The sequence below is a fragment of the Strix aluco genome, chromosome 1, assembly GCF_031877795.1.
Source record: "Strix aluco isolate bStrAlu1 chromosome 1, bStrAlu1.hap1, whole genome shotgun sequence".
Classification (NCBI taxonomy): Eukaryota; Metazoa; Chordata; class Aves; order Strigiformes; family Strigidae; genus Strix; species Strix aluco.
In genome coordinates, this window is record NC_133931.1 from 57,301,278 (window position 1) to 57,318,110 (window position 16,833).

The following is a 16,833-nucleotide window of genomic DNA, read 5'->3' on the forward strand; positions in this document are numbered from 1 at the left end:
GCTTCTATAAAACAGTCTCACTTGGTGAATCTCTCTTTATTGTCTCACAGGTGTGCAGCACAAAGGCTACAAAACCATCACTAGCAATATATTAAAGAAATATTCTATGACATGATTCTTAAGATGAAATGTGTTTATTTCACAAAAGGTAGGATAGTATATTGCAAAACTTATGCAAATGACAACTGTCAAAAGTCATCTTTTCTTATAACTAGTTTAAAAATTAGCTTAAGTTTAAAAAGTATGCTAAAAGGACCATTGGTAGGGGAAAGAATAGAATAGCATAGCACAGCATAGCATAGCATAGCATAGCACAGCACAGCACAGCAATAGAAATAGAAATAGAAATAGAAATAGAAAAGAATAGAATAGAATAGAATAGAATAGAATAGAATAGAATAGAATAGAATAGAATAGAATAGAATAGAATAGAATAGAATAGGAATAGGAATAGGAATAAGAATAGTTCAGTTGGAAGGAACCTACAACAATCATCTAGTCCAACTGCCTGACCAGTTCAGGACTGACCAAAAGTTAAAGCATGTTGTTAAGGGCATTGTCCCAATGTCTCTTAAACACTGACAGGCTTGGGGCATCAACCACCTCTCTAGACAGCCTGTTCCAGTGTTTGACCACCCTCTCAGTAAATAAACATTTCCTGATGTCCAATCTAAACCTCCCCTGATGGATGCAGCTTTGAACCATTCCCATGTGTCCTATCACTGGATCCCAGGGAGAAGAGATCAGCACCACCCTCTCCACTTCCACTCCTCAGGAAGCTGCAGAGGGTAATGACGTCACCCCTCAGCCTCCTCTTCTCCAAACTAGACAAGCCCTTAGCTGCTCCTCACAGGACATGCCTTCCAGTCCTTTCACCAGCTTTCCTGCCCTCCTCTGGATGCATTCAAGGACCTTCACATCCTTCTTAAATTGTGGGGCCCAGAACTGCACACAGTATTCCAGGTGAGGCTGCACCATCACTGAATACAGTGTGATAATCACCCCTTTTGACCGGCTGGTTGTGCTCTGTTTGATGCACCCCAGGGTGCAGTTTGCCCTCTGGGCTGCCAGGGCACACTGCTGACTCGTATTGAGCCCACTGTCAACCAGCACCCCCAGATCCCTTTCTGCAGGACAAATAACAGAATATAATCCATATCTTGGAATAAGCAGAATCAAATTCTAATCAGGAGTCTTGGGAGTTAACTGTGACAGATGCTGTATTTGCCCCTGGAGAGTAGGGTATTTGCTCACCCAACACAGAAAGTGCTGGTACAAACATCCGTACTCTGCTGGGGAAAAAATAAATCAAACACAGCAAAAAGGGTGACTTTAGGATAGATGGAGCCTCCCTGAAGGTCCTTCCACATCAACAACCAAACCACCCTGAAACAGTAACGGCTGCCCAGATTTACAGATACAGCCCAGGGCTGGAGTTAAAAGCAGAAATTCTACATAGGCCACAGCTCTTAGGGCACCATGAAACACAACTGGTAAATGCAGTAATAGTCCAAAACAGGGGACTTATTAGTTCTGACCTCATTTCAGATCATGCTTGCTGTAGGGACAAGGGCGGCTCTCCTGAAATTATTTCCTTCTCAGTGGGAGCAACAGGATTAGGTTACTTCACAGGCTACCACGGCATGTCCGATTTGTTAACAGGCAACCAGAAAAAGCTTTACTCACAGTAACTTGTGCCTGAGTACACTGGACTGACTACACACTGCGTTCAGCAACATTGGAATAAAAGTGGACACTGGACTAAAATCCACCAAATTAAACTAACTTAAAACTAGATTTAATGCATTTCTATTTCAGTATTTAATACTGACTACAAGATTTCAACTGACACAGTATTAGGGAAACAAAGACTTCAGTTTACTTCTCATCTTTTTAAACTATGTTTTTGTTCTTTGCAAATATAAACCATTTTTTATTCCTGCTTTCTCTGTAACTCAGACTTTTATTTCAAAGTCTTCCTTTTTGTCAGAGTAGCAAAGAAAACTCAATTTAAGATAGAACCTCAGGCATGCAGTATATATCAAATGAAACTGAAAACACATTTCTTCCCCATTTCCCACACTATAAACAACATGAACACTTCAGCACACACACGCACAAATTCCACAGTCCAGGCCACCATGAAGTAACAAAATGAGGGAAGCTTTGAAAATCAAATTAAGCAACCTCAGTCCCCCTGTCTTCCCAGAACTCAGGACCTTGTGCTGCCCTTCTCCTGGAGACAAGTGTGCATGTGTGGGAAGTCCCCTCACTCGCCATCCATCACCCCTTGAGAAAAGAAGTGCAGCGCTGCAGCTGGAAGGACATGAAGCCCTTCTGGTGTGGTTCTCTGCCCCCAGATCCATACCTATCACTTAGGTAACAGACAGAGAAACAACTAAACTGAGGTATCACCCAGAAGACAAAAATTGTGTTATAAGCAATAAACCGCTCTTTTATTCACAGCCCATCAAGGGAAGTTGGGAAATGGTTCCATCTCCTCAGCTCCCTTTATTACATTTATCTGCCATATTATTCAAAGAACATACGTAATGGTAATCACTGAACAATAAATTCACATTCATTAACTCCTACAGAAGTATGATGGTCATCATATATTAAGACAAAGATGTGTCAAGAATGCTGAGGAAGGCTATAAACTAACCCTTGTCAAATGTGAGGCCTGAGTGGGCACAGGAATGGAAAGTATAAACAAAACACTGATTAATCGAATTTCTCTGATATGAAGCAATTAAAGGACAGTACGCTGTAAAAGAGAACCCTGTCAAAGTAAGGGGGTGCACCTGGGTGCTGAAAACTTAAGCAAGTGCTTAAGTGTTTTGTGGGACAGGAGACCAACCCACTCACATAGGCTACTGTTTTTTCGAAAATGGTGAAAGAGGTGCCTGGCAGGGCTTTCCCCATGTCCCTCCAATTGCATCACTGCACCTCCAATTGCATCACAGACTCAAATTATTCAGTATTTGCAAAACACATTCAGACTGCACTGTTTCTTTTAAAATAACCTCTCAGTGATCAGACCCTGCAGCCTCTTGCAGCCCCTGGTTGAGGCAATGCTCCCAAAATGATGTCAATGGGAGCCTTGCCCAAGAAAGGGCTATAGGATTCAGCTGTATATGAAGAAAGAGCTTGAAATTATGGAACGTGGTATCAGAGTAAAACTTTATATTTCAAACATATATTTATTCTTTTTACTAAAGCACTGAAGAGTGTGGGGAAGAGTGGGGGATGTCACTATAGAAAACCATATGGTACTTGGATTTCCAAGCCAAAACTGTGCATAATAAATATTTATAGAATATTTATAGAATCCAGTGGTATTCTCTTCTTTCTGTTTATTCTTTACGTGTCACCCAGAGAAACTCTGGCCAAGCACCAAATATCCTAGCAAGTTACAAGCAATCTAAGCACGGGGGAAAGAGAGAGAACAGATCGCCAGTAGGCTCATAATTAGCAACCTAGACCTGGAAGGAGGTGCTTAGGAAGTGCCTGGATGCATCTGGATTCCAGCACTCACTGCACGTCACGAGTGGTTTCGGAAATTGACTTCTCGGTCTCTGCAAGGGGTAGGGAAGATATACACAATATTTTTGGCTAGGCTGAGCAGGGGCATGTGTGGAGCAGCTGCAAAAGCAGATATTTGTCTGCTCTCAGAGACAACATAGGAACAAACACACATCTCAGCGATGACAGCTGACTTGCTCCTGGTGTCTACTGGGAAAGATGTGTCTCCTTACCTGTGGCATATGGAGTTGTTGCATTTATTTTGCTTCAGAAAAAAACAATGCAGATTGTCCTCCTTAACACCTTGTGATTAGAAGAGTAGTGGAAAGAGCTACTGAAATACATAGAAGATCTGGAATATATCTTAATAGCAGCCAATCTTCTTATCTGGGGTCTAGCCTTGACATAGCAATCTTTTGGTCTTTTCCTCTTTCCATGACAATCTCATTCCCTTCCCTGCTCCTACTTCATCTCCTTTTCCTTTCCTTGAGGTATGAGAGCTACCAATCCCCAACTACCATTTCATTCATCAGAAATAGTAAAAGGATGTAAAAAAAAGCATTTCAAGCCCACCAGTCAACACACAGTACTTTACTAACAGGAGCAGCTTTCTACTGTCGATCACCCTCAGCACCACTTTAGCAAGAATCTGGGATGCTGTGTGTCACACTTTCTACACTGATGTTGCTGCTGTACAAATGGTGCAGACATGTCATATTAGCATTATGTAGAGTGGAAGTCACATACTTTTGCATATATAAACATGTAACTCCAAATTAATAACAAATTTTTGCATACCACAAAAATAACAATAATTTCAGAATCTGAAGCTATCAGCCAAACAAAAGGTGTATCTTCAATTTTTATACAGACAATTGCATTTTACTAAGAAATTGGTGGTCAAAAGTTCCCTTCTCTGTGTCACTGAAACAGCTATTTATTATGAAAAACATACTTATTGAATGTTGCCAAAAGTGTAAAAACCACACATCTGTTATTCTTCAAATATATATTTTTTTTAAAACAGTTGGTATTTACTTAACATATAATAACAGTTATTAAATCATTCTTAAGTCTGTTTTGTGGAACTGTAATGTAAAGCATTACACATGAGAGAAACACCATGGGAACAAATGTAAAAAGGGAATAGATGCGTTGTTAGTAGCTGAGTAGTTACTAGTCACATTAGAAATTACAACTCAGAGAAGAGTGGTAAGAGGAAGACTGGAAGTCTGGAAACCCTGCAGGACAATGAGTTTTATGAGGTCCAACACTGTTCATTTAAAGTTTTAAAATTATTAGAACATTTCTAGGTCCACAAAAACATAACAACAGAAGACATTTCTGTAATCAATATTGAATCTACTAGACAAGGACATAAACTCCATCATCTTGAAGATCAAATGAGAGAAATTCAAATTTTTTAAAAAGACTTTTTGGTTTTAATTTTCTGCAGTTGTAGAAGTAGCCATTTCCCCAAGGCTGGTGTGGGTCTTTTCAGGCTCTGCATTGCAAGCCTCACCCCAACCTAGAAAGACCCCACGGATTGCGCTACAGAAGACCAGCTCAGTGACTGACCTGATCCTCTTCCCTTTTTAATAGGCTTTGAGCATTAAACTCTCTTTTTAATTGCAAGAGTAGCCAGGAAACAAGCACAGTCAATGTTAATTGTTCATAATTATTTCACTTGAGAGTTTGAGTGAGCCATTACCATCGGGTCCTGCCTGTGACTGAAAAAAAATCTTAAACCAGTGAGATGAACAATGCCTTCTGAAACACACCTTTAACCATATTTGGAACAAAGTAGAAGAGAGCTGACTGCTTTCTAGACATTTTCATGATTATGTGGGTGTCATCTATATACACACCAATAATGAACAATAATGCCCAGGTTAACAGTGGCAAAAAAAGTCATCCTATTTATCCACAAATCTACTTCTTTTGGCTTATTAAAGATTATTAAAGAAACCATGCAAGGTGACAGTTTGCTTGACATGCAGGTATCACATGCTCAGCATTTTAAACTATGTTTCTTGTAGGACAGCATAATACAAGTTAACATTTTTCATAATTCTTCAAATTTCTCTAACATATTCTGCAGAAAATACAGTCAGGGACTACAGTCAAGATCATCTTGGACAAAGGTGATGACTACTACAGTATGTTACAATAAGCTTATTTGTAATGTCTCAAAAAACAATCAATAACATAAAGACCTTCATTTAAATCTATCAAACCCACATATACTCCATTTAATTGAAAAGCTCTTAACTCCAGTCATTTCCTGGATATAAAGCTACTTTACTCAAGCTCCAGCATTTTTAATTTCTCTTGCACTGAAAAGCAGCATCCTCAGCTCACAAGTAATGCTTACATAAAAGCCTCGCAGTCGGATCTCTTGGTGCCTCTATGTTTTTCAGGATATGAAGACAACAGCAATGTAAGCACTCTACTATTGCAGAATAAACATCATGTAACCACAAAATAGTGATGACATAACCTGTATATTATCTGGGCTTAATTTTCTGCAATGCAAACTGAGTGTCCGCGTCTCCTGTTCCTTAATCCACTCTAAAACAGCCTGTTAAGAGGAACATTTTATATGAATTTTCCAGCTTTTAGGCAAAGACATATTTCTCCTTAGGACATTACTTCGAATGTCTTTTCTTCTGTGCATCTAGAAATCTTGCTTCCTCCAGAATAATAATGTCCTTGCTCAAACACCACATTTAAATGCTATTGATATTTCATAGCTGACTCAGGTGTGCCTAAGTCAACAGCTTGCAGACAATGTATTTTCAAATAGCAAAACATGTGCTGCTGCTGCTTCTTTTCTTAGTGTTGATATACATAATACGAGAACAGCTGTACAGGATCAGACCTAACATAGATGTAGCCCACTATCCTATCTCTATCGGTGGCCATAAAAGGCTGCCTACTGAAGAGAGCAAGACTAGAGGAAGCATGTAGTGATACACCCCCAGAATAATTTCTCAGGTTTGAAAGATTTGCAGAACTGGGATTTCTACTTCTGTGACTGCAAATTAAGTGCACTTCCTGCATTGGAGTGTCACATATAACAATGTATATCTCTTTGTTTACTTTGGAAACTATTCCTTAAGGCATAAGAAATACTGATTAATCAATCACATACAATATGATATTAAGCAAATACTGCTATAAAGGAGTTAACACTGGACTTCATATATATGTAACTCTCGGACCTTTTAGTAAACCAACTTGTTATTGCTGATATATTCATGTCATATAAAAGCTTCTGTTAAAAATACAGGTAAGAAGATGAATATTATTACTAAAAAAACCCCAAACCTTAATTGTTCTACCTGTTTAAAGGACTTTATTTTTCTTGTTTTCTCTTTGCCTGTTCTCTGAAAAAGCTGATATGAGAACACATTTGCTTCTATGATTATGGCAAGCCAAATATATTCAAATCTTCACCCCACCCATGCTAACTAATGTTCTACTTCAATTAAACTCCAGGATGACAATCAATCTCTCAGGGTGCAGAAGTTCTATCTGAAAGCCCTTCTTTTCAAACTAGAATGGCAATAATGGGATCTGCACAGCAATCTCTTCTACATATTTGTTTTCTCTCAGGCAGGCTTCTCCTCTGGCTTCTCAGGCAGGCTTCTCAGTAATTCAGTCTATTAAGAATTCTCCATGTTTCATGTGGTACATACATTGCATGTACACAGCTAGTGTGGGCTCTCCTTGTTTTGAAACATCTAAGTTGGAAATTGCCACAAATAGAACTTCTAATGAACTTTGCTTAAAAAAACTGACCATTTTCCATTGGCAGTTTCAAACCATAGAGCCAAAGTATTAATTCATTCTAGCACTCCTCAAAACTACTTTTTTTCCATTCTGATGTGGACAAACAGCACCAGCAGGTGCTAATGCATAGTCTTAAAAGAAGAATGGAGTGATGAAAGAATCAGTATTTTACCGTAGTGCCCTTCAGACATGTACGGTATCATGCTGAGTTAAATGCTCATTAAGAAACCAAACTGAGAAAAAAGCAGAAACTATTAAAAAGAACCCCTTGATGATATCAAACTTAGCAACTGAGAGTGTGCAATTTTCACTCATATCCAACATTTTTTTCAGTGCTGTTAAAAACATTCTCTCTCTAAATAGACAACATCCAGTAAGGTGTCACAGCTAAGGAACTTCTAGTCTGAATCTTGATTTGGCACTGCATCTTCTCAAGCTGATGTTTATGAACCACATCCACTACTCTGATGCTGTAACAAAATGGAGTCACAGTTTTCCTTTCAATCAATACTGTGCCTTATGCTATCTACATATGGGTTTAACAGAAACTACAGGTTAAGTAGTACACTTCACTTTATGTTTGTTAAAATTATTTTTAAAAACTTCTAAAAATTGCTAATATTAAAAATTTGAGACAGAAACATTTTAAAATAAATTTTGATCAGAAACCTATTCAGGACTACTAAATACTATGAAAGACTGCAATTTTCTACTCCAGTTACCTATATTCCTGAGGCATTTTTAAGCTTATGGGGCAGTAGGAGAGACATATTTTTATTTAGTGATCTGATTAAAGTCTTAAAATATTTCTGACTGGTGGGAAGCTATGAAATGAAAATGCCCATGTTTCCTCAGCTACAAGATGGTAAGTATTCATATCAGTCTCGATTTTCAAGTTGTGATAAAAATATATGGCAACAAATTGGCTTTTTTTAAAAAAAAATATTTGGCCAGTCTTTACAGGAATGCCTCTACTGGTATCAAGAGATTTACACAGAAATAACTATGACCTCTATATATTATTTGGTTGGGGAAAAGTGTTTTTACTGTTCTGTAATATTTTACTTTTAAACCAACCCAAGCCTGTAAAGCTACAAAGATAGCTCTGTACCAATGATAAGCTAAATTTCACCAAGACAGATCTTTGTCACATTTAGAGTGATTTGCTTTTGAAGAACCAAAATAAAATGTACCAATGTAATAGTAAAGGCTGTAAGAATAACAATAAAACATAATCCTTCCATGCACTTCTGTGTCTACTATGTTGTAAAGGGCACTGTCCTTCAATTTTTGCAAATATAATGTCTAACATGGAAATCTAATATATTTCACTGAACATGTAAACCAGGCTGACCCTGTGCATACTCATTCAGGATCATAACATAGAGGCTTTCAAAACCACCTTCTAAAGAAAGAGAATTAATAGTCATTAGGACAGTAGCATCTCCTTAGACACAACAGATGTTCTTACAGAGAGATGAGTGACCACCTTTCAGAGACCACAAGTCTGTGGTACAACTCCTGAAGACCTGGAAGTTATTTAGAGATAACCTTAACCCTTCCCCCAGGTGCCACATTTCTAGACAAAGATCAGAGAAAGTCAAGTATTTAGGAATTTATTTCTTCAAGTGGTGTTTGTTAAGCAGACTCCTCCTGTAAAAAGATGATATAGATAAAACCTTTTCATATATTGCTGCCAAGATCTAAGAATCACAGGTAGGAGTTAGGGTAATTAAACTTAAGCATCAGTCTTTTTGCAACAAAAATTTGTTTTGTTGTAATAAAAACTTTATGCAAGGTAAAGGTCAGAAGCAAAATACAGCTTGCTTTCTGTTTGTGAGAAAGGAAGCAAGTAAATAATTTTGTTTCATATGATTTGTACAGCTATTTATTGATTTCAGAAAGGCCTGATTGTCTGTAGGGTTTGCCGAGATGCCCCAGGCAGTATGCACAGCATGCACTCATGGAACATGAAGAGAAATCCCTTCTTGCCCAGTCAACAGCAAGCCAAGCACACTGGTGTACAACTGCAAGCTACTCTATTAAGGGAAAACAGCAAAACTTTATTCAAGTGGAGAGCAGATTTTTCTGCTCATCATTTATAGAAGAATAAACATGAGATTGAGCATCTGAATATCAACAGCAGATCACTCTTTACTGCGCTTGGCCTAGTTTAATTTCCAAGAGAGACATATGTTTCTGGTATGATGACCTTGTGGTTAAGACTGGCTGCAAGAAGTTCGTGCACTTGAGGAATGCTGAATTCTGATTTTTCCTCTGATGCTAAATAGCTCTCTGCCAGTTTTGGTCCTCTTTCAACTTCATTTACGTTTGTCAACTAATATGTCACAGGTTAGAAGTTTCATGGAAAAAATAATATGAACGAGAGCAATATCTTCATTCATAAGTAAGACTTCTGCCCAAATACTGTGTCACCTTTTTTAATACTAGTGTGCTATATAGTCGCCAGCAAAAAACATTATGAGTCAAGTTCATATGGTGAATAAGTTGTTTCAGATCAACTGGGGAAAGAGAAGAGGACATAAACAGAAAAGCTTAACATGTATGTGCATGACACTGCATAACTTCCTCTCTAAATATGAGGTCATAGATAGTTCAATCAGCTAAAATAAATAATTCTGCAAACTTGCCCATGAAGTTTTTCTTCTTTTTCTTTTTGCACTGGTAAGGAAACAAATTTATGGCTTACCTTTCAAAACCAATCTGCCGTAATGTTTTCTCCCATGTTGAACCTATACAAAGAGGAGAAAAAACAAACACCCTCAGTAAAGAACCTTTATTGTATGATCAGTCTTACTCTTCTCTTTTCCTTGTGCAGCTGGGATCTGTATAGTAAGGTGATTTTTCCACCCCTACAGAAGTACTTGTAAATAACATCTGTTTTCCCCAGACTGAAGAACTGTTAAGAGAGGCTACTGCTAAGAGTGACTAACTGTGTGGATGAGTATCAGCCTATATAACTCCTTTACATTGCAAAGCAGCCAGTCACTGCTACAGTTCACTGCAATTTCAAGGGTGGTCTCCCCTCCTAGAGCAATGTGATCTGTACATGACTCCTGAAAGCGCTGAGCTGGCATCTCACATCATGCACTCTTCACATTTCAGCTTTTCATTTTACTGTAGTGTTTGCCTGATTCTTGCTGAAAGCTTTACAGCTCCTTCTGAAATCCAGACCTTTTATTTTTAAGAAGAAAAAGCGTGAAGATATATTTCTGCTTTATTTAACTCTTTATACTCATACAAACAGCTGTACAGGACTCTTTCTCAAAATGATCAAGGACTCAGCCCCACAAACTACTCAAAAGGCTAGACTTATCCAAAGAATTGCCCTCAGTATTTCTGATGCACTTAATACAACTTTTACCTAGATTTTCTCAAAAATAACCTCCCACACATTGCAAGCATTAGCTGATCAGTTTTCAGGTCCTGGTAGTTTTTTGCTTATTGCCAGTCTCTTTCTTGATACCATATGTGGTCATCATACATACAGGCTACTAAGAGCACCAATACCTCAAGTCATACACATCTACAAGGCAATTATATAGGAGGACACGAAGCTGGGTCATAGTTTGTCTTCTGTCTTTTTACATTCCTGTGGGAAATGTAACAGGACTGCATACAATGTAAGCAGCTACAGTTTCTTTCGAATTCTTCATCGTACTTAAACTAAAATCAGAGAAATGACAATAAGCCCTGCTGTTGATGCAGTCTGTCACCTAAAGGGAAATATAAACTAGGAACAAACAGATTGCCTGTGAGTGACATTTAGTAGCACCAGAGAAACTCAGAGACAAGCAGCAATGTTGCTGACAAGTACTGAGAAAAAGCAGAAAAAAAAATGAAGGAAAGCAACTTTGTCTGATTTAAGTCTGGAGAATTTCAGGATGATATGCGTATTTGTGGCAAGTGCTCATACAAAGACTATAGTAAAATCATGGATTAGATTCTTTCCACTGACAATGAAAGTCCTACTTGTCAAATTAGTGTGGGAAAAGTGGTGAAAGAAAAAAAAAGTCAGAAAAACCTCTGCAGATGTATCTCTTACCATGATTACCTTTCCATTCTCTTAAAGGTATCAGCTCAGAAATTAATGACCTGCCGTGTTTGTACTATGGTATTTATCTCTAATCCGCAACATGTTAAATATTTGAAAAAGACCTAGTAGATGCTTTTCATCTTTGAATTCAGGACACTTACTGCTGATCTAGATAAGAATCTAAAAACTCAACTTGTAAGAAGTTTTGGGTTTGAGGATTTGTGGGTTTTGTTTTTTTAAAACCTAGCAACAGAATTCTTTCTACTCAATTGACTAAACTTTCCAGTTTAGCCCAAGGAGAATGTGCTAAATTTCTAATACAATTTCTCTGTACAATATTATCTAGTATCTGTCTGGTTTGCAAATCACAGACTGAGCAAATAAAAACTGAAATTAATGAAAGCCAAAAAGTTAATTTCCTTATAGGTCAATGTCGTGCAAGGCTTTCTTCACAGTTCCTAACTGGACCGCCAAAGAATGAAGTTAACATGGGCCTGCGGAAAATAAATTCCTTGTATTAATCTCTGCTTTTTAGAAAGAAGAAAAGAAACTGCATTAAAGTATATGCTCCTAAAATCAACCAAAGTCCAATATTTCACTCCATACAGGAAGGATTTGGATTGGCTAAGGGGTAGATTCACAGCCGGTTCCAAACATGGTCAGTATACCACATTACTCTCTTCTGGAATCCCTTCTTCATACAACTTCTCACTGCCAGTTGCTTCAAACTTCAGTCACACAACATATTTTCAGTGAAAGGCTCTAAAAATCTTTTCTAATGATACTTTAGGGCAATGGACACAAAGCTTTTCTGTTCAGGACTGTTACAGCTAAAGCCAGTGATCAATGTAAAAACACTTTTAATTGTCCCCATTCAGTCCAAAGCAGGCAGGGGTTTCAGGCCCATATCCAGCAGAGTACACAGCAATAAGAGGTTTCAAAACTGAGGTGGAGAAAGCACTACCTTCACTTTATGGAAAAAAATGATTCAAGTTCTCTTCCGGAATAAGTGAACAATGTACATCGTTTGATCAGTACAGGGAGCTTCTACCGTGGCACCTGTATTTGCTTGAGGTGAGGCAAGACTTCTGCCTGCACAACCACGTACATACCATACCTTTCATCAACACTAAGTTTGCATTTTATAAAAAGAAGTCCTCTGAAGACATCATTAAAGCAGGACAACAAACATTCTCACATACATTTATTTCAAATAAACGTGAAACCCAAAATCATATGTAGCACAATAAATCATCAACATTTCATTGAGATAAATAAATAACCACTCCATTAACATCTTCTATTATGAGTTATCCCCCAAACCCACCAATTTCTGCACACCCCTGGAGTATATATGGTTTCATGTAAAACTGATGAATCAAGTAATTGCTATAAAGATGACTGTGCCACTCCACAGGTAAGTGTAGGGCAGACACAAGGAATTCTCCGTATAGTTTATGCAATCCTGGTGGCTCTGAAAGAGTATTCAACAGGTTTTGAAGTTTGAAGATTTGAAGAGTGTTAAAGAAAAGAAATCTCAACAGTACTTCTTAATGCTCAGACCAGTACTGGCATCTTTAGTCAGTGTTTCTATGCTTTGCACTGTTTTGTATACTAGTTGTATGAATTTTTCATCCCATGATTGGCTACACTTCAGCTGTATGATATAGAGAGTCCTACGGGGTGGGGAGGGGAAAGAGAGAAAGAGAGGGAGAGAGGGAGGGAGGGAGGGAGGGAGGGAGGGAGGGAGGGAGGGAGGGAGGGGAAAAGGCAACAGAGAAAAGGGAATTGAGTCTTCACTGGTTTGAAATAATCTTTTGGCTGCAGCTGGCTTGCAGAACACTCTTTGAAATGCATGTGACTCCTCTGAAGCAAAGCCTGCCAAGAACACAACTAACATTTCATATTAAAAAAATATACATCTTTTTTATGGAGTCTTATTTTAAAATGTTTATGATCTAAACATTCTGTTTTAAGATTTGCCAATTCCATTCTCAATAGTATCAACTTCTACACTGCACTAACAGCCAAAAGTAAATACCCTGAGGTAACAGCAGCACTAAGAAGAATAACGCTATTAAAAGTCTAGAAAACTTATTATTTGATTCAAACCTTACCCAGTGCTTCCAAAACATTAAACAAGATTTAAGTCACGTAACTCTCATTAAAATCAAAACAGGAGTTTTTCACGAATTAAAGACTTGATCCTGCTCCCAAAGAAATCAATAGGAATTTGGCTATTGAATTCAGTCTTTGTCTCTGCTGGGACTGTGGAAAATATTCACCTGTTGACTTTCAGAATCAATCCACTGCTACACTTCAGTTGTTAAGTTTGGCTTCTCTTTGCTTTCTGTTTGTTACCACCATGTCAAAAATACCAAAACTGTTTATAAGAATGCCTTAATCTGGTACCCATGTAATTAAGCTTTTGTTCCAAATATTTGCTCCGGAGTGCCTGACCATTCCCATCTGTTCCAAAGATTCTGTTTCACATTAACAGCCCTAGCTTTAAAATTCTTCAAAAAGATGAAGCATAATGTACTTCCAGAATTACTGCTCACATTTAATATGAACAACAGTAAAATGCACATCATGCTCACACATGCAGTCAATGAAATCCTAGCATAAGAATGAGAGTATAAGAATATGAGATTTAATAAGATAAAATGAAAAACATCTTTCTGAAGTGAAAATTTGTCTTCTTTGTCAGGTAGGCTTTCATTTATATGGCAGTTTCCTATTTGGTTTTGTTTGGTTACAACACTCTGCTTACTATGAATTTACTATGAATGAGAGAACTCATAATCCACTGCTAGGCTTCTCACCTTTACAAATCATGAAGATGCCTAGTTGCTGAAGTGCAATTATAGGCTGAGGAAAAACACAGAATAACATACTCATAGAATCACAGAATCATAGAATAGCAGGTTGGAAGGGATGGGGTTGGACGGATCATCTGGTCCAACCTTTCTTGGCAGAAGTATGGTCTAGACAAGATGGCCCAGCACCCTGTCCAGCTGAATCTTAAAAAGTGTCTAATGTTGGGAAAAAATATTGGATAAGTAATTTTCAGCCATCCATGGAGGTTGCACAACTATTCACTTTGAGCTGTATCATGCCCTGTCTGCCAGTACAGCAGAGGTCTGTGGCTGTTCAGTGAGAAATCTGGCAGGCACTGTAAATGCACAGCAAAAACACATGCTTCCTATACTATCCCCATACAGGTATGCATTAAGGTCCCTATGGATCCTGCGGTCCCTATGGCCATGTGCAGTGATTACCCACAGCCCTGCTACCTTCTCACTTCTCCAGAGTTAGTGGCTACTTTAAGAACTACATGCCTGTATCTGGCTCTGCTTTCTAACAGTAAGAATAATAATTCTTGTATTCTTTTCTCACTGTGATCTGACATAAGGACTAGAGGGAAAAATACAACTTAAATGAACCAAAGGACATTGACATTTTTCAACAAGCACTAAGAGAGCCTGTCAGAATTCAAGTACACAATGGGAATAGTATGAAGATCTTCAATGACTAGAATAGGACAAAATATCTGTAAATTACATCAACCCAAAGGTAAAAATAAATTTTGGAGCCCATCAATGGGGTATCACAGTCACTCAGGCTCTCTGAAGGAACTAGCAAGGTACCCGACATAGCACAGTCACACTTAGCTCATAAGTTACATGCAGAAGTGACCTACATAACCTTGTTATGATATGTTAAAAACAGGTAGATATTCTTGGAATACTAACTGCATTGATCTTTTCTCTAACATTTTGAAGGAAAAGAGTTTCAGAGGAACTACTAATTTTGTACTGGTCAGAATATTCCTACCAATTTCAAAATTTTGATCTGAAGCCTGTGACGCTTACTAGCATTCTCCAAATCAGGGGAAAAAAAAAAAAAAACACCCCAAAACTTCCACATATTCAAGAGATACAAAACAGTGATACAGAATACTCCAGAAATGGAAAGAAACACTTTGCTAAACCTTTCCATTGCAGGTGCCATTTGTCAACTCTTGTTTCTTAAAAAACTTAGCAGAGAACAGGGCAGAAGTTCAGAATCTAGCCCAGCTGGACTAGTTGGGGACCTGAGTATCTGAATCCACACATAAAGATCTCAACAACTGGATGAACACACTGGCCTGTCATGTTAGAGCTTCTCTTTCAGTAGAGGCACATGTACCATATAAACCATTTCGCAGTCTGTTTTCAGTGGATTGGGGAACAGTGCTCTGCTGTATATTCTCCTTCATCATCTTAGTACTTGCTAACCAGTTACTAACCAGTACTACTAACTAGCTGAAATATGCACAACTGCAATGTTTGGAATAAAAACTGCTACGTTTGGAACATGTTGATTTCAGCAGCTTCATATATTATTCACAGTCTTTCCAGTTGCTTGTTTCCAGTAGCAAACTTCTGTTTTCTCCCAAACAAACAAACAAACAAACTAGTCTCCGAACTCTTACTTTTTTGCTTTTTAATCAATACAGAGCCACTGTTTTTACAAAACAGACTAGTAGTTTTGACTACAGAAATGCATGTGGCATAGGAAAGAGCTTTTTCTTACTTGCTCCACAGTACCATAAATATGATTAGCATTTACCTGCACATTGGCTATCCAATAGCTAGTTACATACAACATGTCTCTTACAGAAGTGATCATTTCTCTCATGTGTGAAGTGGCATCAGACAATGTTTCCTTGGCATTTAGCATCTATCTGTCCATTTTGAGAAATAAATCTCTCTTACATTTACCCTTCCTTTGATTCAAACTACCTAGGCTGCGTTCTGCACTCAACACTTTGTAATTTGATCACCACAGTATATCATCTGGGATAATGACATGATTTTCTTTTAAAATGAGGTCTCTTAATATGGCATATTACTACTCTGCTGTGTCCATGCTGGTGATTTAATCCAAATCAGGAGAGTTATTTCTTGAGCAAATCTCCTACACTGATTTGGTTTGCATGACAGAGTGATCTCCAAGCACACAAACTGGATTCCTTTCACATGAAACTAAACCGTATCCCAAGGACATAACTGCTGTGTTTCAACCACTAATGGGTATTCGGTCTGCACGACCAGACCAGAGCTAATCCACAGTAAACTCCACTCAAAACATGTATTGTGTGGTGGCCAATGACTCTGCACTAACTGCTTCACTCCTATCACGCTGTGCTGCTTGCTAAGGCACAAGAAGTGCACCCCAGTCCCAGTCCTGGACTGCCCCCAGAAAAGCTTTCCAGTTACAGTCACCTCAAGGAATGAAGGGGCAGTTCAGGGTGCTCACCCTTAGGATTGTTTTCTGGGCTGTATCCCATCTGCTACAGTGTACTAGAGCAGAAGCCCTTCTACTGCCCTGATGTACAAGCAGGGTTGAACTGGATGCTCAGCACTGCCACACTCCCCACAAAACCCCAAGGAGCCAGTTCTGTATAGCAC

The 16,833-nt window shown here is 38.3% G+C and overlaps 1 protein-coding gene across 1 annotated transcript in view; it reads right to left on the bottom strand.

Moving 5' to 3' along the window:
* The window catches only part of PIEZO2 (piezo type mechanosensitive ion channel component 2), a 316,515-nt gene that overhangs the window by 156,395 nt on the left and 143,287 nt on the right, over window positions 1–16,833 (bottom strand). The window contains exon 4 of the mRNA XM_074847751.1: window positions 10,031–10,073. Coding sequence (XP_074703852.1) covers window positions 10,031–10,073 — 43 coding nt within the window. The remainder of the gene's footprint in view (window positions 1–10,030; window positions 10,074–16,833) is intronic.